We start from the raw sequence: 21,576 nt of genomic DNA, 5'->3' as shown, positions 1-21,576 counted from the left end.
CCAGAACAGTGGGGGTTCTTCCTCCTGTTCTGGGGCTGTGGTGAGGCCTTTAGGGGGTCCAGCTTAGGTTATTCTGATCCCAGCCACCCCTCCACTTTAGGAACAGGAAATCTTCACTTCCAGATGAACTAATCATCACTCAGAGTACAATGTGTATGTATATGCACTCTAGTGTTGGCACAATTTATTGAGTATTTCATCATAACTTAAATATTTTATATGTTTATATTTTACTTCCACCTGGACAGAAGCTCCTTCTTCTGTATTCTTAACTGCCCCTCCTCTTCCCCATAGCAACCAACACAGGGTTCAGCTCCTTGTAGTCTATAAATAAAATGTTTGTTAAATCACAGAGCCTTAGAATTTTGACTCAGAAAGAATCTTGAGTTCCTCTTGCCTAATCCTTTACTTTATGGGTAAAGAAACAGGTCTAGATAGATCAGTTGACTCTCCCAAAGTCACACAGCTGGCTAGTGACAAAGCAAGGACCAGAACCCCGGGTTGCTCCTGCTTGACGTCTGGACCCTAAACTGTCCTTAGATAATCAGTGACAGAAGGTCTCCTAGGGTTGGTGGTGAGAGGGGTGGTCTGCTTTACTGAAACATTCTCAAAGATTCAGTTCATGCCCCTTGCAGGACCTCTCAGAAGGCCTTAACTCCTCAGCCCCGTGGGGAGCAGCACTCGTTTTATGAATGCGTCGCCCTCGTCCCTGGTCTTTACAGGAGGGCGCACCCGGGAGCCTCGCACCCACCGACTCCCCCTCTCGGCCCCTCCCTGGCTGCCTGCCGTCACACAGCGGTCAGGGTCCCTGGTTCTCTTCTATTGATGCCGGCCGGTGGAGGCCATGAGAGGGAGGGTCTCCAGCCCCTCGCCAGGGTGGTGGTGGTGGGGGGTGTCCTTGGCTTCGCGGAGAAAGAACTCAAGAGCAAGCCATGGGGCACCTGGGTGGCACAGCGGTTAGGCGTCTGCCTTCGGCTCAGGGCGTGATCCCGGCATTATGGGATCGAGTCCCACATCAGGCTCTTCCGCTGTGGGCCTGCTTCTTCCTCTCCCACTCCCCCTGCTTGTGTTCCCTCTCTCGCTGGCTGTCTCTATCTCTGTCGAATGAATAAATAAAATCTTTAAAAAAAAAAAAAAAGAGCAAGCCATTCAGGGAAAGAGACAAAGGTGTATCTAGAAGAAAGGGGCTACTTAATAGACAAAGTAGTGGTCTCTCCTCCCAGGTGAGGAAAAAGACCTCCCCCTTTCCCTCTAACGGTTTTCTAAGTTGTTGTGTGTGTGCGTGTGTGTGTGTGTGTGCGCGTGCGCGTAATTGGCTGACGTATAGGAAGGGGCTTACTGCTTAGCTTTATCATTTACACTGAGCGGTGAGTTTTTCTGTTGTCTTAGGGTTGTGGAATTACCCACAGGGAGCAATTTTAAGAATGTTCAGCTTCTATGACTTTCACTGCCAGAGGGAGTCGGGTCTTGTGGTCTTCCATGAGTGGGATCTTGTGACTCTTTTTATGACCTGACTTTTAGGTTAAGGGTCAGCCTAAATACCAAAATGGCTTTACTTTGGTCAACTTGTCTCTCGAGCCTCCCTTCACCACGTGGACTCAGCTCGGAGGATCAAAGTCTGTTGGCTGCCCGAACCCCGTACGTGTGTGGGGCGCCGCGAGGACCCGCAGGGCCCGAGCCGCGGCCCGGCCACGCGGGGGACCCCGCTTGCCCCGCCCCCTCCTGCTGCACGCGGCCCGCGCCCCCAACCCTCCCCCACGACGCCCGCCGCTGCACCCGGCCGCGGCCCCCGGCCCACGCCCGGCTCCAGGAGGGAAAGGCCCCGCCCCCATCTGTTGGAGCCTTGACACCGCCTCCTCCCGCCCCGCCGAGCCTCCACCCAATAGCGAGCGCGGATGGGCGGGGTGCGGAGGCTGTCGTGATGGGGTCCTGGCCAATGGGGAAGCGTGCCGGGCCTGGTGGGCGGGGCGTCGAGGCCTTGTCACGCTCGGGTCCGTGTGAAAACGGGGGTTCCGAGTGCAAAGCAAAGTTTTTTTGTAAACCGTCTGCAAAGGCGGGGGGGCGAAGAAGGCGCCGGAGACCGGGCCGAGTGCAGCTGCCGTGGCCGCCGCCTTTTTAGCTCTTCAGGCGTCGGCTTCCCGGTCCGAGCCACACCGGAGGAGACCAGCGAGGGGAAGACCTGCGCGGAGAACCCTGCAGATGCCCGGAGCCTTCGTAGCGCGGAGCTGCCTGTCGCCCGCCCCCGCCGCCCGCCTGCTCCTGCTCCTGCTCCGGCTCTTCGTCCCCGGGCTTCGGGAGCCCCAGCTCCCCGCCGCCACCGTCACCACCGCCGCCGCCGCCTCGGCCTCTGCCGCCCCGCTGTGGGTGTGGGGACTGGTGGGGCTGAGCCGGGCCTCCGCGCCGGCTCTGAGCACGGACGCCTGAGGAGCTGTGCGCTGCCGGCCCGCCGGGGACGCCCGCAGGCGCGGGGGCTCGGCGGCTTGACCCGGGGCTCGTCCCCGTCCCGCCGCTGAGGCCACACAGCGGTTTCCCGAGCGGCCCAGTCGGGCGGCGAGAGCCCCGCGCCGCCCTCCCGCCTCCGCCTCCGGGTCGCCGGCCGCCGGCGACTCGCCGCCACCGCCAGTGTAGCCGCCCGGCCGCGCTCGGCGGGCCCCTGAGCCGCAGCCATGGGGTGCTGGGGTCGGAACCGGGGCCGGCTGGTGTGCATGCTGATGCTGACCTTCATGTTCATGGTGCTGGAGGTGGTGGTGAGCCGGGTGACCTCGTCGCTGGCGATGCTCTCCGACTCCTTTCACATGCTCTCGGACGTGTTGGCGCTGGTGGTGGCGCTGGTGGCTGAGCGCTTCGCCCGGCGGACCCACGCCACCCAGAAGAACACGTTCGGCTGGATCCGGGCCGAAGTGATGGGGGCTCTGGTGAACGCCATCTTCCTGACCGGCCTCTGCTTCGCCATCCTGCTGGAGGCCATCGAGCGCTTCATCGAGCCGCACGAGATGCAGCAGCCGCTGGTGGTCCTCGGGGTCGGCGTGGCCGGGCTGCTGGTCAACGTGATGGGGCTGTGCCTCTTCCACCATCACAGCGGCTTCGGTAACGACTCCGGCCACGGCCACTCGCACGGGGGTCACGGTCACGGCCACGGTCTCCCCAAGGGGGTCCGCGGCAAAAGCAACCGCACCGGGGACAGCGACGACAGCGTGACCCCGGGTGAGCAGAGGCCCGACCAGGAGGAGACCAACACCCTGGTGTCCAGTAGCAGCAACTCCAACGGGCTGAAACTGGACCGGCCAGGTGAGGAGAGAGTGGCCACCGCAGGTGGTTGGGTCAGGGGAAGCCGGGACCCCAGCCTGGCCCTGGGCGGGATGGCCCGCACGCCCCCTGGTGCCCGCGCCGGCCGGCGCCGCGCCGCCGCCTCTAACCCTGCAGGTCCCGCCCCCGCGGGGCACACGAGGAAATAGGACCCCTTTCGGCCGGGTGCTAGGAGCCGGGGCGCGCGGTTGGGGGTGACGGTGGGGACTGCGGTTTTGGGAGTGGGAAAAGGGTCGGGAAGGGGACCGTCAGCCCTCTGCAATCCACAGCCGCACTTGGCCGCCCTTACGAGCAGTCCTTTCGAGAGACTGTCTGATTTTGGTTTTCACAGAATCAAAAGCGCTTCCTAAGTAAATTTCTTGCCCCCCCCCCCTTGGGAAACGGAGAGAATTCCCAATTCATCCTTAGTTGTTGGCCATTTGACACCTTGCCCTAAGTAGTTCTTGTGACCTTTAAGCAAGTTTCTTAGTGTTATATTCAGAGCCATCTAGCCATTGACTTTCCTGAGCTCAAAACCCTGGTTAAAGGTTCCTTTTATGAAGGGCAATGTGTACTTCAGTTACTTGTCTGAAGTCTGAGCCTAATCCTGCAAATCCTAGATTTAGGACCTGTTTGGTCATGTTTAACATTTCACTTAGGACTTTTCAAAGTCAAACTAAATAAAAGTGATGGTAACTTATTCATCTTATTTTTTACTGGGTGCTTTTCATTCTAAATATAATTGCTCTTGAAGGCAATTTGGAAAATGTTGAAAGAAAAGAGATGGGAAAAAGAATCAACCAAAGCCCAACTACCCAGGCTCTTAATGATGTTAACAATTTGGTGTATTTCCTTCCAGTTTTTTTCATTTACATTTATTTGCTTAGTGGTATGTTACTACATGGACAACTTGTGCTTTTTTGAAGGTGCAGGATATCATGTTAACAAAATTGAACTTGTACATTGAAAAGGTTTCATAAACAATTGAATTTCCCCCTCACTCCCACTCTGCAGGGTGTTACTCCAAAGAAAATTAAGCTGCTCTGGTGTGTACACAGCAATTCCTTTAAAAGATGGGCACGTTTGGTTTAAGAACTGGTAGGGTAGATAGAGATATTTCAGCTTTTCCTGAAGTAGATGATTGTTGATGGGTTTATATTGCTAATTTGTCAGTTTCTAAACCCTCTCCACCAAGAGACTCTGTGGTTTATATTCCTGATAAAAGTTTGAGTTAGCCACAACCCTTTAATGACAAAGAGTGACTAGAGCAGTGTGTCAAATCAGGCATTTGTAGTGGACTTCTCCATAGTTGCATTTAGTTTCGTGGGGGATAGTATTCAGTCTTATGGTTTCTTTTTTTTTCTTTTTTTAAAAGATTTTATTTATTTGTTTGACAGAGATAGAGACAGCCAGCGAGAGAGGGAACACAAGCAGGGGGAGTGGGAGAGGAAGAAGCAGGCTCCCAGCAGAGGAGCCTGATGTGGGGCTCGATCCCATAATGCCGGGATCACGCCCTGAGCCGAAGGCAGACGCCCAACCGCTGTGCCACCCAGGCGCCCCCAGTTTTATGGCTTCTTTTTGTATATGCCAAAAAGTATAGCGGAATGTTCACAGGACCCCACCCCCACAGAAGAGATGAACTTTTTTTTGGAGATGGGGAGGTAGGAGGGTGGTAAGGAGAATGGGGAAGCAGTATCTTCATAATGACTCCATTTAGGCCTGGCCGTTATGCCCTTGCTTGTTCCCAGTAAGTCAGTTTATACTAAACTGCCCTGGGCACATTTTTAAATGACGTTCCATGAAAAATGTTTACCTCTTTCACTAAAATGGAATTAGATGAAGATGCTTGTATAAACACTTCAGATGTATTTGATACCACATTTTTTCTTTCTTTATAGATCCAGAAAAGTCCAGAAATGATGCGGTGGAAGTACAAGTGAATGGGAATCTTATCAGAGAAGCTGACCATGTGGAATTGGAAGATGATGATAAGGCTGGACAACTTAACATGCGTGGAGTTTTTCTGCATGTCTTTGGAGATGCTTTGGGTTCAGTGATTGTAGTAGTAAATGCCTTGGTCTTTTACTTTTCTTGGAAGGGTTGTCCTGAAGGGGAGTTTTGTGTGAATCCATGTACCCCTGACCCCTGCAGAGCATTTATAGAAATAATTAATAGTACTCATGCAACAGTTCATGAGGCCGGTCCTTGCTGGGTGCTCTATTTAGATCCAACTCTTTGCATTGTAATGGTTTGTATACTTCTTTACACAACTTACCCATTACTTAAGGAATCTGCTCTTATTCTTCTACAAACTGTTCCTAAACAAATTGATATCAAAAATTTGATAAAAGAACTTCGAGATGTTGAAGGAGTTGAGGAAGTTCATGAATTACATGTTTGGCAACTTGCTGGAAGCAGAATCATTGCCACTGCTCACATAAAATGTGAAGACCCGACATCATACATGCAGGTGGCCAAAATCATTAAAGACGTTTTTCATAATCACGGAATTCACGCTACTACCATTCAGCCTGAATTTGCTAGTGTAGGCTCTAAATCAAGTGTAGTCCCATGTGAACTTGCCTGCAGAACTCAGTGTGCTTTGAAGCAATGTTGTGGGACACGGCCACAAGCCCCTTCTGGAAAGGATGCAGAAAAGGCCCCAACAGTTAGCATTTCTTGTCTAGAACTTAGTGACAATCTAGAGAAGAAGCCCAGGAGGACTAAAGTTGAAAGCATCCCTGCTGTTGTGATAGAGATTAAAAAAATGCCAAACAAACAACCTGAATCATCTTTGTGAGTCTTGAGAAAGATGTGATATTTGACTTTTGCTTTAAACTGCAAGAGGAAAAGACTCCATTGAAATTCTAAGTTTGCCAAGTAGTGTAATTGAAGTCCTTGTCTGGTCACACAGTTTAATTCTATTTTTGTAAGAACATAATGGGACTGCTTAACAGAGTTCTATATTACAACTTTGTGATAATTAGTGCAGAGTACAGCTATGCTGTAACAATTTTGGAAAGCCAGTTTTAACACTATGTTACATTTTTGTTTAAAGTAAGTATAAACCTTATATAACATAATGACATTTGATTTCCAGTTTTTCCATGGTAAAAAATTAATTAGGGGGATAAATAAATTAAAATTGTTACTGGAATTTCTCTGCTTTTCTTTTCCCCCAGTGTTATACTTTGTTTTTTAGAGTTATAATCACTAAGCTTGAAAAATTATCAACAGGTTTGTTTCCTTTGACGTTTTGCCCTCTGAAATCATTACATAGCATAATGGCAGCATGTTTTTGAGAATGACTCATGGATATTATTAGGAAAAGTTCCCTTTTTTTCCTTCACATGGGGTATTTGTAATACTAAAGATCACTTACTATCCTGGATTCTATATTGCTGAGTATTATTCTAATAAACAGTTGAGATAATTAACAAGTTGAACTACAGTTTACATATATATAATAGGGCATATGGAGAGTAAGAGCAGGGAAGATGGTTTACCAAATTAAATATTTAGATTGTTGGAAGTTAATGTTCAAGACCGCATGTTTTGTTTTACCAAAGTTAGTCTAAAATGTGGACATGTTCACCAGCATTACTTTCTCTGAAAGATTGGCATTAGGAACATTGAGCTCAAAGTTTACTTAATGAAATACATACAGTAAATATTTTTAAGGACCTTAAAGCTAATCTGATAGTTCCATGTTAAATGCAAGCTTATTCGTGTAATCTTTCAAATTGTAGATATTTAAACAAAACTTAAAGACTTAGTCATTTCATGGTGACCAATCATGAATGGATTCAAACGGAGCTTTTTTCGAGTACAACCAGCAGTTCTTGTGCTTCGCCCAGAGCTATTGACTTAGGAAAAGAAGGAAATCTAATGGTTAATGCAGTTTAAATGTTAAATTCTTAAAAAACAAAGTTAAAGCAAAATTAATAATTAAGATTCTGTAGGTCATCCTGTCTTGACATTGCTCAGATCTTGCAGTAGTGGCTTATTTTGTAAAGATGCCACACTATCTACACAGGAAATTGTTCTTGGCTATTTCGTTGTTGCTGTGGGTTTTGAATCCATACACAAATATTATTTAAGGATATTTAAGTTATATTTTTCTTGACAGAGAGGGGTTATGCTTTGTGAAGAAACTAGATTTTTGTCCTCATAAGGATGAATATTAATATCAGTTATCATGTATAGCTCTATTTTTCTAGAAATAAGGAATCCTGACTACTTCAGTAACTTTTATAGCTGACTACTTTTGGGATGGCTATCTTTTGGGATTTGAAATAATTCATTGTTTAATGGGTCTTAAGATGAAAGCGTTGGCATTGGACAGTTAACTTTTTAAAGGGATCTTTTGTGGTAGATGGTGTCTTTTTCTAGTATAAGCCTGTTGCTGGCAATGGGCCTATTTAAGAACAGCCGATTTTTCCAGTGAGAATGAGGTAATTTTAGGAACACAGTTTGTAAGTTCACATTTGCTATAATGGGCCAAAACCATAACCTGCCAATTTGCAGTACATCTTGATCTTTTAATACTCTTATCTGATAATTGTGTAATTCAGTTCCTAAACCGGAAGGTACTTTCAATTTTGCAGAAAAAATTTAAACATGAAATTCGGGAATCTCATCGTATGGGTAAACGAGAGAAAGCTTCAAACTGTACTGTATCACGTACATTCCTGATTCAACACTTAGAACTACAAACCATTAAGATCTTCAAACAGTTTATGTTACAGAAACATTTTGGTAATGACACATAGAGTAGGGTAACTGGTAAAGTACATTCAGTGGGGTTTTCCTTACAAATGCTTTATTGGGTCTTTCTTAAAGGTTGTATAATGTATAAGACATCAGCTAAATGAGGATTTTTCTTTTTTTTAATGGTGTATAAGCGTGGGATAAGGGCTTTTTTTTTTTTTTTCAAAGTGCTTTGAAGGTAACAGCCTTTAGATTTCAGTTACTTCACTTTTCATAATTTTTAAATCGCTTATACATAACAAAGTGGTACCATAGAATTCTTTTTTCAAAGGACTTTGTTATAACAGCAAAATCCGTGGGCACTGACTCACCTTTTGAGTTTTAGCAGAGAATTATTTATTTCTTTACAATGCACTTTCTAACCCATTTTTAGCATTATCTTTTAAAAAATGCTTTTATATTTAAATATTGTGGGATTTAAGTGTCTTTTCCAAAATAGCTTATTCCTTCCTGAAAGAAAATGAGGGAAATAGCCCTGAATTCGTAGGACACTTAAACTCACTATTTAAATATGCTGTTTTATAGCAATGCATCAATTTTAGGAGGTGCATCTCTCCTGCTGGCTCTTTTATATTTGAGCAAGATCAGTGTATTTAGAATATGTGTTTAGAAACTTGTCTGTTGTCTCAGTTTAGTGAAAAGGAGGTGCTGCATGTGCCTGAAATAAAACCAACTCCAATTTTCCCAAGCCCAATGCCGCCTTAGTGAGGAGAGATTGCCTTCTCCCTTGTCACCTTTCAGCTTCTGTGATTGTTTCATAAGGGGTTTGGGGAGGGCATCTGCATTGTAAAAATACGGACTAGAACCTTAAAGTCAAAAAAGGGCAAAAACTTTGGTGTATGAATTTTAGCATTTTAGAAAATAATGTTTGAATAACTAAGGTATGTAATTTGAATCGGAAGAATGTCCATCAAGAGCACCTTGGAAAAATCTCAGTAGGTAGAAGACTGTTAACATGTTTGTATCCTGTTAACATGCTCAGTTAATTTTGAATTTTCGAAAGCTTTGAGGGAAAGGGCCTATGGAACCTAATGTGAAGTATTTAGTAGGCTAACTGGTATTAAGTTGAAGATTCTTTTACTGTTTATAAGCAGATACCATTTGAATGATATAAATGTCATTTACCTGCTGTCTTAAGATGTTCACACATACACAAATATGGAGAATAATTCTACAATATAGAAATATTTATTTTAATAGAGTTTCAGTTAAGGCATAAAACAGTGTTAAAACTCTTGGGAAGGTGGAGGGTTTTTGTTGTTTTTAAGTGGAAAACTGTCAGATGCAGTGTTTGGCCAGCTGCAATGGGAATTGTACTAGCACTCTTTTGATGTAGCTCTACCGATACTATGTGGCGATGCTATTTTGTTATACTGACAAGCTCTGGACTATTTAGCCGTCATTTTCACTGGCACAAGAGCCTTTTGTATGTCATTCAGTTTAAACTTTTAAACCAAAAATTTTGTGGTCCAGTGTCTTTGGCCAAAAGATGCTGGAGGGAATGTAACATACAATTATTATGTGGCTATATATAAAAAGACACAAATTGCCATGTTATGGTCCTGCCTTGAAACAGCACAATGAAGTGTATCAATGTATTCTGTGATTCTTTATGAAACTTCCATGTTGTGTTGTTTTGTGTCGACCATAGCCTGTCGTTTGGGCCAGATGTGGCACAGTTAAATGCAATTATCATCTCATTAAATGCAGATGCAGATAAAAAGTCCTTTAGTGCTGCAACATTTTACCTAACTTTTTGTATGTTTTATGACCGTGCGTTGTTTTCCAAAGCTGTTCCTACCTCACCATGAGGCTTTATGGATTGTTATGTATTATAAATGTTCTTTATGAGACAGACTACTGTGTTTCTTCTCATTTATTAAAAGTTAAGTAGAAAAATAAACTAATTTTAATATCTACTTCATTGTTTTGTGCATGTGGCCTCCCCACCTGTACTAGTTTGGGTTATGTAGACTTCAGGGGCTTAAAGGGGAATTGGAGCTCAAGTGTTGCTAGGTGTACAAGATGACCAGGTTAGAGGATAGTATTGTGGAAGGAAAAAAATGGGCAAAAATTGCAATAGAAGTAGAAAGGGTAACACAGCAAAGGTTCACTAACATGAAATAGGCAATGGCTGTGAAATTTTTTGTTACAAACATTAAGCATTTACATTATGTAATTACATATTAACCTGCTCTTTTTTTAACTTGCTCTTTGTAAGCATAGTTACTAACAAGGATTATTAAATACTTTACAATTTCCTTAAAGAACTTGTGCTCCGGGCTAGGAGATAAGCAGATAAAATTGCATAAGAAAAAAATCATTTGGCAATAAATGGCAATAGAGAAAAGAATTCATAAATACAGTAATACTCCAAAGAAGGGATGAAGATCTTTGGAAAGGATTCATGTAGGTTAAAACTGAAAGGAGGGATGGGGGCTGAGAGGCAAGGGGGCATAGAATGGAGGACTGAGGATCAAGAGGTAGGACCTTGTTAAAAAGGGATGCCTGGGTGGCTCAGTGGGTTAAGCACCTCCCTTCGGCTCAGGTTGTTATGATCCTGGGGTCCTGGGATCGAATCCCACATTGGTCTCCCTGCTCAGTGGGGACCCTGCTTCTCCCTCTCCCTCCGCAGCTCCCCTTGCTTGTGTCAAGTGAATAAATAAAATCTTCGAAGGAAAAAACGGTTGAAGTGCCAGTGTCAACTGGTTTGAATTTGGTTTTATAGGAATAGAGGAAGCCTTCAGTATTTGGATAGACGAGAAAGAAAAGGATACAGGATAGATTTGGAATGACAAGTAGAGAAAGTGAGACAGGAAGACAAATCCATTTACTAGGTAGTGCTAAGAGAATGAGTGAGTTCTCAAATACACAAGCCCATATCTACGTGTACCGCATTTCAGTTGATTCCAAGTTCATCCCTTTTTTATACTTTAATGTTTCTGAAGTCCGAATGCATAGATAGAATCAATAGTATCTTACAACTGTTGGCCAACTTACTTTCTTATCTGGATGTGTCTTACTATTAAGGATTCAGAAAAGAATTCTCAGGCAATATGGGCTTTTAAGAAGTATTTGCCAACATTCCCTAGAACATAATTTCATGTACTATGCATTGCACATCTGGATGAAGGCTGTTGCTTTTGAATTAGACTAAAAATACTCTTAAAAAGGGACAGCATTGTTTTTTTTGAAGAATTTCATAGACGTTTCTGCGTCTTCAGAATTGACCATTTTTGCTCCCCCAACCCTAGGCTATATAGCCTTTTTTTTTTTTAAATCAAGGAATTTATGGCACTTTGTTGCATTTGCTTATTTACAAACTTGTTTCACGTTGTTGAACAAATTTTGTTGTAACAAACTTTGTTACAAACTTGCACAACACAAACTGTGAGGTCCGAGTTGTCTATATTTCCTCAGGATTTAGCACAGAAACTGGCACACTGGAGGGTTTCAAAGGTGTTTGAATGAATATTGAGGAATGGGGGAGTGGAAGAAATAAGATACTCTTCATAGCTAAAATATACTGAGCACTGAAGATATAGTAATAATACTACTAATAGCTAATAATATTCTGGGCACTTGTAAAAATATACTAAGGGACACATGCTTTCATTGAATTCTTACAAGCCATTAGGCATATTTCATTATTCCCATTTTACAGACTTGTTCAGCGCCTGACCCAAAGTCATCTGGCGAGGATGCGACGGAGCCAGGACTGGAATTCCGCAAAGGCATCCGCCAAGTAGCTTGCTTTCCCATCACTTCATATCATCAACAACCAACTTCATAAGCAGATTCAAAATGAAGAGTTCTCTTTAATTTTCCTCCGAGCAGCAATAGAAAGGCCAAAGAAATGAGGAAACTAGATTTTAAAGCATTTGCTATTTATTTAAGAAAATCATGGTAGTCACCATAAGAAGAATTAGAACTCTTCCACCTGAGTTAGACTTTCTTATGTTATGATTTAGTGTCATTTTTATTTTGCGTTACGCGAGGGACAGGAAAAACAATCTTTTTTAAAATTCAGAGTCTCTCCTGGCCTTGTGGACAACTGTTAATCTCTACAAACTGGTAGTATTTTCACCTAAGCTACCATATAGCGTTGTCGCAGGTATTAACTGCTGCTGTTGGAACACAAAAACTATGGCTTCAGTATCCATTAATGCTGAAAACAGCGGGTCTTTGGGGGTATGAGGAGTGGAGGTGATTGAATGAAGTCAATGTGGGTGAGGAGACACAGGGAGGGGCCCTTCTACTTTTCAACAGGGGAGCTGTTAGCATTTGGGTGAGATAATTTATCAGAGAACAGGAGTGAACCATGCACTGAGTTAGGGACCCTGGCTTCCTTCCACACAAATGCCAGAAGCTCCTGCCCCCCCCCATCAAGACACCCTCACTGTTTTAAATGTCCCCAAGGGAGGCAGAAGGGCCCGATGGGAAACCATAAAAGCTAACCAGTGAGAACTCACTCCTCCAGCCTCTCCCACACAATCCGAATGCTACATGTAGTCTCCCCCATTTACATAGACTGGTAACAGAGATCCTTCCTGTTTTGTTCAAACTTCGGTTCCAGGAACCATTCTTTCCTGCTGCATAGTCACATAGAAAGTGAAGTCTAAAGGTGTGATTTCTAAGACTTATAAGCATTGATAGAACCAGGTAGACAGGAGCTCCTCTGACAGGTTGAGAAGATTGTTCTGCTCCAGAAAGCAGTGCAAATGTGGCCATCTGATTTGGTCATGGAACCCTTGGCTATCTCTTCTGAAGTATAAAGTAAAAATGCGTTTCTGGAAACATAAAAGGGGTTAAAACCAGTGCCTTTTTTAAAGTGCAAACTCGAATATTCAAGTAGAAATTGAGAATGATTTACCCTGTTTTTTTTTTTTTTTCTTCTAATGGTGAAAATGTCTAGGACAATATTGGAAAAAACTTACCAGGACTTTTTGTAGCTTGAATCAACAGTGACCTTCAATGACACCTGCCCGAGGCTCTTGCATCAAGATTCCTCTGGAAGGTGATAGTGATGCAGCAATGTTTATTGATAAAGCCGCTGGGTCTTGAGTTTCTATACATTATTCAAAGTCAGTGAGCTGAAAAAAATTAGGTAGCATATTATGGTAGAATAATGATCCCCTAAAGATGTTCATGTCCTAATTCCCAGAAGCCATGAATCTGTGACCTTACATGGCAAAGGGACTTTGCAAGTATAATTAAGTTAGGAATCTTGAGATGGGGAGATTATCTCAGATAATCTACATGGACCAAATATAATCATAAGCGTCCTTAAAGGAGGAGGCAGGAGGGTCAGAGTTAAAAGATAGGATGATGGAAATATGGATGGCAGAAGTAGTGTTGCGGTTAGAGAAATTGGAAGGTGCTACACTGCTCACTTTGGAAATGGAGGGAGAGGCTGCTAGCTGAGGAATTCAGGTGGCCCCTAGGAGCTGGAAAAGGCAAAGAAACATCGTCTGGAAGGAGTACGCCACTGCTGACGCCTGAATCTATTCCTTGAGACCCATTTTGGACTTAGGACCTCCAGAACTATAAGATAATACATTTGTCTTGTTTTAAACCACTAAGTTTGTGGTGATCTGTTATAGCAATGAAAAATGAATATACATGTATCACTGTGTAACTATAATGTACACACTAAATTGGTGATTTATTATTTTGCTCTCATTGGAGTTAAATTACAGGCTGATTTGTAAGTAAAATTTTATGAGAAAAGGGCTAGACACTATAAATGGTGATATAGCTTTTTGTTGAAATATTTATGCGGTAATTGACTTTGGATGTGTATGTGAATGAAGCATTGATCTGCGGTATTAACGTGAGAAGGAATGCTCAGGTTGAACACGTGACATACAATGCAGCGTTTTCTTTACGTATACATGTCGCCCGAGTTTGTATGTCAAGGCACCAAGCTTTAGGGATAAATAATTCCTTAAGGGCATTGGTGGGAGTCCAGACATGCTCGTGTGTTCCCATGAGACCCAGTCTGAGCAAAAGGAGAGCCCGTGGTCAGTGAAAGAACCTTGTATGAATTGGAGATGTCATCCAGAGGCCACCTGCGGTAACTACAGAGTGTCATTCACACAGCAGCCTCCCCTTTCCGCTTCCTCCGTTTCCTGCTTTCATTCCACTTGGTCCCTCCTCTCTATCCTCTCTATCCTGCTCTTTCTCAGCCCAGCCCGTTATTAGGCATATGACCTTGGCAGGTTGGATACTCCTTGGAGTTTCAGTTTTCACATCTGTGAGATGGGACAATGCATCCTTTATGAGGTCCTTGTGAGGAATACCTGGGACAAAAACTAAAATGTATCTAGCACATTCCATGTTCTGGCACTGTGAGAAATGTTTACCCCATGTTATCCTTAACGATCACTCCATGAACTAAATGCTATTATTATCTCCACTTTTTTTTTTTCAGATTTGTTTATTTTGAGAGAGAGGGAGTGAGCAGGGGGAGGGGCAGAGGGAGAGGGAGAGTGAGAATCCCCAAGCAGACTCCCTGCCCAGTGTGGAGCCGGACTCAGGGGTCGATCCCAGGACCCTGACTCAATGTCAAGAGTTGGACGCTTAACTGACCGCCACGCAGGCGCCCCATCTCCACTTTAAAGATGAGGAAACGGGGTGAGAGAATGGAGTGATTTCCATAAACCTGGTGAGTGGGGGAACCAGGACTAACCCAGCTCTGTCTAGGCAACGCCCCTGCTCTTGGCCATGACATCAGCCCCACAGAGAGTCAGCCCGGTCTCTCATCTCCGGTGCTCTTCCAACTCAGCTGTTACTCCAGGCATTCAGCTCTGCAGCCCGACGCCCTGGCTTCAAATCCCAGGCTCCAGAGCTGTGCGATGTTGGCTAAGACACTTAAACTTTCTGCCTTCATTTCCTCATCTGCAAAATGAGGGTAAGAAGAGTATTTTTCTTAGAGGGTTGTTTTAAGATTAAATGAATCAATATAAGTAAAGCACTTTGAACAGTGCCTACTCCTTATTAAGTGCTCAGGGAAGATTGGCCAGTTATTTTATTCCCTTCCTAGTTCTTACTCTCCCTTCTTTCCATACTTCTCTCCCCCCCCTTCTTTCTTTCCCTCTCTCTCTCTCTCTCTCTCCCTAAACCCAATTTGTGACCCTTAAAGCCTTGAATAATCCCTTTCCTAACTCTTGGACTTACACCAGTCCTCTTCAGTGATAACCACTTTTCTCTCTGTCTTTCAAAATCATTGGACATTTTCCCCCCGAGGTGACTTTGTAACACGCGTTAGCCCCATCTCGGGAGACAGGAGTGTCCGGAGGGCAGAGATGATTACCTAGTGATCTGTTCTATGACTGCTCTGGGGGAAGGAGGGAAGGAGGAAAATGATTCAGGCTCAAAACAAGAAAGACAATTCCAAAGATCGCATAGGCTGTGGAAGGAGCCGGTGAGAGGTGCTTCCATGAGTCTGGTGTTCGATGCAGGCGGCAGAGCCTGCTGGTGATTTCTGCTCAGGGCAGAGCTTGGACCCAATAGTTCTGGGATCTTTCTAGCTGAGATGTGGGAATTTCCTGAGAAGTGCTTGTGAGGGGCAGTGATATGGTCCAGAGAAAAGAGCCCGGGGTGATTTTCCTCTGCACTGGCCCCACCACCTGCAGTGCCGGGGAGACATGTCCTTCCGAAGGAGGTAATGACATTCACTTCCATTCTGCTTCTCTTCCCCTTCCTCCTCCTCCCGCTCCCCCTCCCCCTCCTCTTTCTTCTTTTTAAATCAGTGGATAATGTAATTTTCACTTTTTTCCCCCCCAATGGAACTGCTTGAGAACCTCCGAGCGGGCAGTGCGTGAGTCTGGTGGGTCTGGTGAGCGAACCCCTGAGCCCCGCGGCTCCAGTGTTTTTCCTGGACGCCACGGGCGCTGTGGGTGCTCTGAGCTGCGTTAGACTGGTAAGCTGTGTTTTCCCCGCTCTTCATTATAACTTAGCAGCAAGTCACATAAGGAACGACTATTTGAAATGAACAGTGAATGAACAGCAAAAAAACAAAACAAAACAAAAACAGTGATTTTGCAGATTTGCTTCAATATCTGTTTCCCTGGGTCCCTCTGCCGCGTTCCTTTGGGGACTTTTATTTTATAGAACATCCAGGGTCTACCCTCCTCCACACTCCGCTGTACAAAAGAGAAAGGATGGTGCTGGTTCCATCCCATGAGGTTTTTCATTTATTGGAAGTCAAGACCTCTCTTGCCCACAGTGTGGGATTTGTGGAGAAGGGCTTGCAAAGAGCAACCTGAAACTTCTCTTACCTCATCGTTCCAAGCACAACACTCGCATTTTGTATGTATTAAAAAAAAAACTAGCAAATTTTGTGAAGTGTTTAAGTTTTAAAGCCCTTTTTGTCTACTTTTGATGCCAGAACACATGGTAATATTTCAACTTGTACTTTAAAACTATATACATGTATATGTAAATATATGGGTCTACAAATTTTTTTTTTGCTTAAATAAATAAAAGTCAGTCGAACAACTTACACTACTTGTGAAACGGCAAAAAGTTGAAATGTGAGATCACATTTAAAAGAGACTTTTAGAACAATTTTAGTGATATATTAATTTAAAGTAAAAATATTGTTTCCTGTAAATCACTCTCCGCAAAAGTGACAAAGTACCAGGGCCCAGGGGCAAATGAGATGCTGGCAGTAGTGGGGTGAGATGATATGCACTGGAACGTGAACGGCTGCCGCAAGTCAGCAGGCTGGGGAGGGCAGGGGTGTGGGTTGTCCTGGATGCTCGGCTGCCCGGCTCTCTGTCAGGGGCAGGAGCAGCGCTCAGACACGTGAGTCGGGAGCAACTCCGCTGAGGGCTCGGGCAGGAGTGGAAGTTAAGGGGCCATGTAGGCACCTGTGAGCCATCAGGGCCCAGCTCTGTATGGCCACAGATGCACGGTTCATCTGGTGTGGTAGTTCGCACAGGGGTGTCAGAGACACCCAGATGGGGGCTGGAGTCCTGCGACCTGTCCCTTTCCTCTTTATCACCCTGGACGCATCACTTTGGTCTGTTTGGGGTAACAGCAGTATATGCTTATGGGATTGTTGTGAGGGTTGAAGGAATAATGCACCTGCGGTCCTTGGCACAGGATCTGGTATTACATAAAGGCTCAGGAAATTATTATTGGACCTCACTGCAGTCCTAGGAGGCAAATGTTCTCCCTTGACCCCCCACAAAATGAGGTTTAGTGAGACTGAGTTTTGATCTAGATATATTTTTTAAAAGATTATATTATTCATTTGAGAAGGGGAAGGTGCAGAGGGAGAAGGAGAGAGAATCCCAAGCAGACTCCGCTGTCGCTGAGCCAGACAAGGGGCTTAATCCCACCACCCCAAGATCATGACCTGAGCTGAAACCAAGAGTCCGTCGCTTGACCGACTGGGCCACCCAGGCACCCCTAGATTAATTATTAAACTAGATTAAGTATTCATCTAGACTAGGCCTACATTCCCATGGGGCCTCCAAAGCTCTTGATTTTTCCCTGAATGCCACACTTAAACCTTGTGGGGGTTTTCTAGGATTTGGCCGTTCTCCTCCAAAGCACAGATTGATTTCTTCATTCAACAAATCCTTACTGAGCGCCTCTCCTGCAGCGGTTAGCGCTTCACCCCGAGCAGAGACACAGATCCCCGCCCTTGGGAAGTTTACAGTCTACAGAGAGATAAGATAAAGAAGTACAGTGTGTATTAGATTAGCGAGTGATGGAGTCTAAGGAGGAAAAAAATAGCCGGGAAGAGCGCTGGGAGATTATGGGTGTGTTTGTGTGCGTGTCGGAGCGAGGCTTGACGTCAATATTTTAGATATAAAGGCCAGAAAACCTGAAAGAATGAATGAGATATTTGAGTAGAAAGCTAAAAATGCAGAAGCCAGCTCCTGGGGTTTCTGGGGAAAGAGACTTCCAGGCAGAGGGACCAGGAGGGTAGGGCCCTGAGATGAGAGCTCATCAGCTCCTAGAGGCCAGAAGTGGATGCCCCTGGGGAAAGGTCTGTGCTTCTAGAAAGAATTTCTTTATTATTTATTTGATCAGGCTGAGAATCAGCTTTCTTCCCCCAAAGCAGGTTTTTCTAAAACTTGGACTTCCCTTTACGAGCTGCCGCCCCTTGGTTGGGTCACTAAAGCCCGAGGTTGAAGCAACGCGGAGGAACAGTGTTGGCTTAGCGGCGGTCTGATTTGTTGTGTAATGGCAGGGACTTCCTAGATGACTCAGCAGGGTTCTCTGCTTGAAAGTCAAGCCAGCCGATGAGGAGCTCCAGCCCCAGGCCTCCCAGGTCTAGAGGATCCCCTGTAGGGCAAAGGAAGGGACTATTTCTCTGAGCCTGATCTTGACGTCATTTAGCTGCCTGGACTCCTGGAGCTTTGAGCAAATAAATGCTTTATCCCTAAAACACAGATCTTCCAGCTTGACTTTGCCTCCCTGGAAAAGAAAAAAAAAAAAAGAGAGAGAGAGAGAGAGCGAGCCTGCCCCATGCGGTGGGTGAGAACATGGACTTTGGAACAGGAGAATTGGTTTAAGTGCTCACTCTGGCAATTACGAGTTGTGTAGCCTTGAGCAAGTGATTGACCTGAAAAATGAGGCTCTTCTCACTTGAGTCCTAGGACACTGGGGTCAGGTGCCGGGAGGTGGGAAGTGTGCCCAGCGCCGTGCCAGCAGCGAGTAGAACCTTGCCGGATCACCATGATTATTTTTACCCTCTTGAGCATTCCCGTGCTGGTAAAACAGCCACCCCACTACTCTGTCCAATTCCTAATCCTTACCCAAATATTGATACAATTCTGGCCCCTGTACTTTCAGAATCACAACTGAAAATGGATGGCATGATCTCCATATGCAAAGTAAATGTGCTTTGGAGGAACTAGGGTGGGAGGTAAATTGAACCAACTTTTGATTCCCTGCCCTCCCCTTATATGGAAGGGGTGGGTGTGTTTCCCCTTTGATCTTAGAATGTGTTATTCTCCTTGTGCCTTAGACTCCTCATTTACAGACGGGTTCTGGTGAATGGAAACCTGTTTTGAATGTAGCAAGAGAGATTACTATTTAAAAAAAAATCTACATTGTGTGTGTTTTAAGAATGTAGATTCACTATCTCCTAATGGTTTGGTTTGCTAATTTTGTGTTTGCAGAATCATTTGCTTTTCATCAAAATTTTCCGTGGATCTCCGTGGAGTTATGATCCAAAGGCTTTGCATTACAGTGTTTTCCCCATATATAGTTTATAGGGGGTGCAGGGACAGTCATTAGCCTGGGATTTAACTTGTCTTGGGTGAAACGCACATGGGGCACTGGAGGTCACTGAGTTAATGCTAGTCACCAGCAATTAAAGGCCTCCAGAGACAAGAATTTGCACTCCAGCTGCCTTCCCCTCTGTCCTAAGGCGCCTCTGGTCAGGGTGGCCAAAGCCATCTACTCAGCACGGGCATTTTAAAAAATAAACTAATTCTTAATTGCACAATTTATATCCCGATTCATTCTCTTAGTAAGCAATTTAAACGATACTGACAAGGCTCAAGGACGTTTCCCTCGGTTTTCAAGGAGTGTTTGAAAAAATAATGGATTTTGAATTTATCAAAGGTTTTCATTTTCTACTGTTCTAATCCTATGGTTTTGTCCTTTGATCTAATCACCGTCCCCCTGTAATACTCAATTTGATGTCCTTCAAGACCTTTTCCTATGTGTGTGTGTGTGTGTATATGTATGTACTGATACCTGTGTGTGTATATACAGTCAATTAATATGGATACCATATTTATATAGGCATTTAAGCTATATTCATATATATGTGTATGCATATATTCTTAACATATAATTAATACCTTTATTAATTTATGCAGGATTATTTTCTGTGGAGGTTGTTTCTCAACTGAATTGGTCTGCAACTTGCTTCTTTATGCAACAATATGCGGTTCATAGAGATTTACTTTTTCCTTTGGAACTACTGCATAGTTTCCGCTAGTGATAAGTTTATCACATGGGTAAGGCTCCTACTGATGGGTGTTTAGGGTGGTCTGGGTTTTCACTCCTGGAGACAATTTTGCAATGAATTGTCTTTAACCACATTTCCTTGTGCCCGTGGGTCTGCTTTCTAGGAGGCTGATTTTAAGAAGTGTCATGGGGTATATGGAATTTAAATTTATTAGATACTGCCAAATTGCCCATCAAAGGGCCAATTTAAATTCCCACCGACAGTGCATGAGAGGACTTGAAAACTTTTCATATTATTAAACTAAGATTCTTTTTTTTTTTTAAGATTTTATTTATTTATTTGACAGAGAGAGAGACAGCCAGCGAGAGAGGGAACACAAGCAGGGGGAGTGGGAGAGGAAGAAGCAGGCTCTTAGCAGAGGAGCCTGATGTGGGGCTCGATCCCATAATGCCGGGATCACGCCCTGAGCCGAAGGCAGACGCTTAACCGCTGTGCCACTCAGGCGCCCCTAAACTAAGATTCTTGTCAAAAGTTTGGCAAATCCAAATCCAATTTGGTTTTAATTTGCATAAAACCAAATCCAATTTGGTTTTAATTTGCATACATTTGAATACCAGTAGAGTGGAGTATCTTTTCAGGTCTTTATTGGCCACTGATATTTCTTCTTCAATGAGTTTCTTATTCAAATTCTTTCCATAGCTTTCTCATTCGGATTGGTCATCTCTTTTACACTAATTTGTAAGAGTTTTTAAAATATATTCTTGATAGTAATTATTTTTTTCTCCTAGGCTATTGCTTATTCTTAAAGTTTGTTTATGGTATCTCTTCACACACAAAGCACTTATATTTTTGAAGTAGACAAATTAATTACATTTTCTCTTTATAATTTTTGCTTTTTGAATAGTTTCAATAGACGTCCCTAGCCCCATGGTAATAAACATTTGTTAGCATATTTTATTTTAATACATATACACATATAATTCACACATACATACATATATGTAATTCACATGGAATTTATCATCAGGTATAAAATGTATTTTTTGAAATGGGTAAGGCTTAAATATATATGGTACATATATTCAAATATATATTATATATATTTTTATTTTTGATTATTTTAAAACAACTCACAGAGATATTACTCATGAGTATTATATACTATTATTTTCTTAAAGCCTTGTCAGTTAGAAATATATATATTGAAGTACTTATATATTCCTAGCTCACTGGACATTTTTTTTTTAGATTTTATTTATTCATTTGAGAGAGAGAAAGGGAGCAGGGGGAGGGGGAGAGGGGTAGGGGGAGGGACAAGCAGACTCCGTGCTGAGAGCAGAGTCCCACGTGGGTCTCGATCCCACACCCTGAGATCACGACCTGAGCCGCAATCGGGAGTCAGACGCCCAACCCACTGAGCCATCCAGGTATCCCCTAACTCACAAGGCTTTAAAAAAATAATAATAATACATAATAATCATACCTGACAAAATGAGTAGAAATGTCTCAGTATAATCTAATACCCCATTCAGGTTAACTTTTCTTTGCTTGTTCAAAGATATATCATCATGTTCGTT

The 21,576-nt window shown here is 43.9% G+C and overlaps 1 protein-coding gene across 1 annotated transcript; it reads left to right on the top strand.

The window, feature by feature from the left end:
- Positions 1-2,022: 2,022 nt before the first annotated feature.
- SLC30A1 (solute carrier family 30 member 1) lies at positions 2,023-9,974 on the top strand. Its single transcript, XM_045787842.2, has 2 exons — positions 2,023-3,288; positions 5,184-9,974. The coding sequence occupies exons 1-2, from the start codon at positions 2,667-2,669 to the stop codon at positions 6,083-6,085; spliced, it is 1,524 nt and encodes a 507-aa protein (XP_045643798.1). The 5' UTR covers positions 2,023-2,666; the 3' UTR covers positions 6,086-9,974.
- The last annotated feature ends 11,602 nt before the right edge of the window (positions 9,975-21,576 follow it).

The sequence above is a fragment of the Ursus americanus genome, chromosome 2 (assembly GCF_024610735.1).
Source record: "Ursus americanus isolate L20-20 chromosome 2, mUrsAme1.1.p, whole genome shotgun sequence".
NCBI classification, from domain to species: domain Eukaryota; kingdom Metazoa; phylum Chordata; class Mammalia; order Carnivora; family Ursidae; genus Ursus; species Ursus americanus.
Note: the sequence above shows the minus strand (reverse complement) of the source record. Positions and strands in the feature narration are given on the sequence as shown.

Excerpts from the sequence above, each read along its gene's own strand:
- SLC30A1 (XM_045787842.2), top strand. The coding sequence starts at position 2,667 with ATGGGGTGCTGGGGTCGGAACCGGGGCCGGCTGGTGTGCATGCTGATG. Across the intron at positions 3,289-5,183 it reads GCTGAAACTGGACCGGCCAG|ATCCAGAAAAGTCCAGAAAT; the intron begins GTGAGGAGAGAG and ends CTTTCTTTATAG.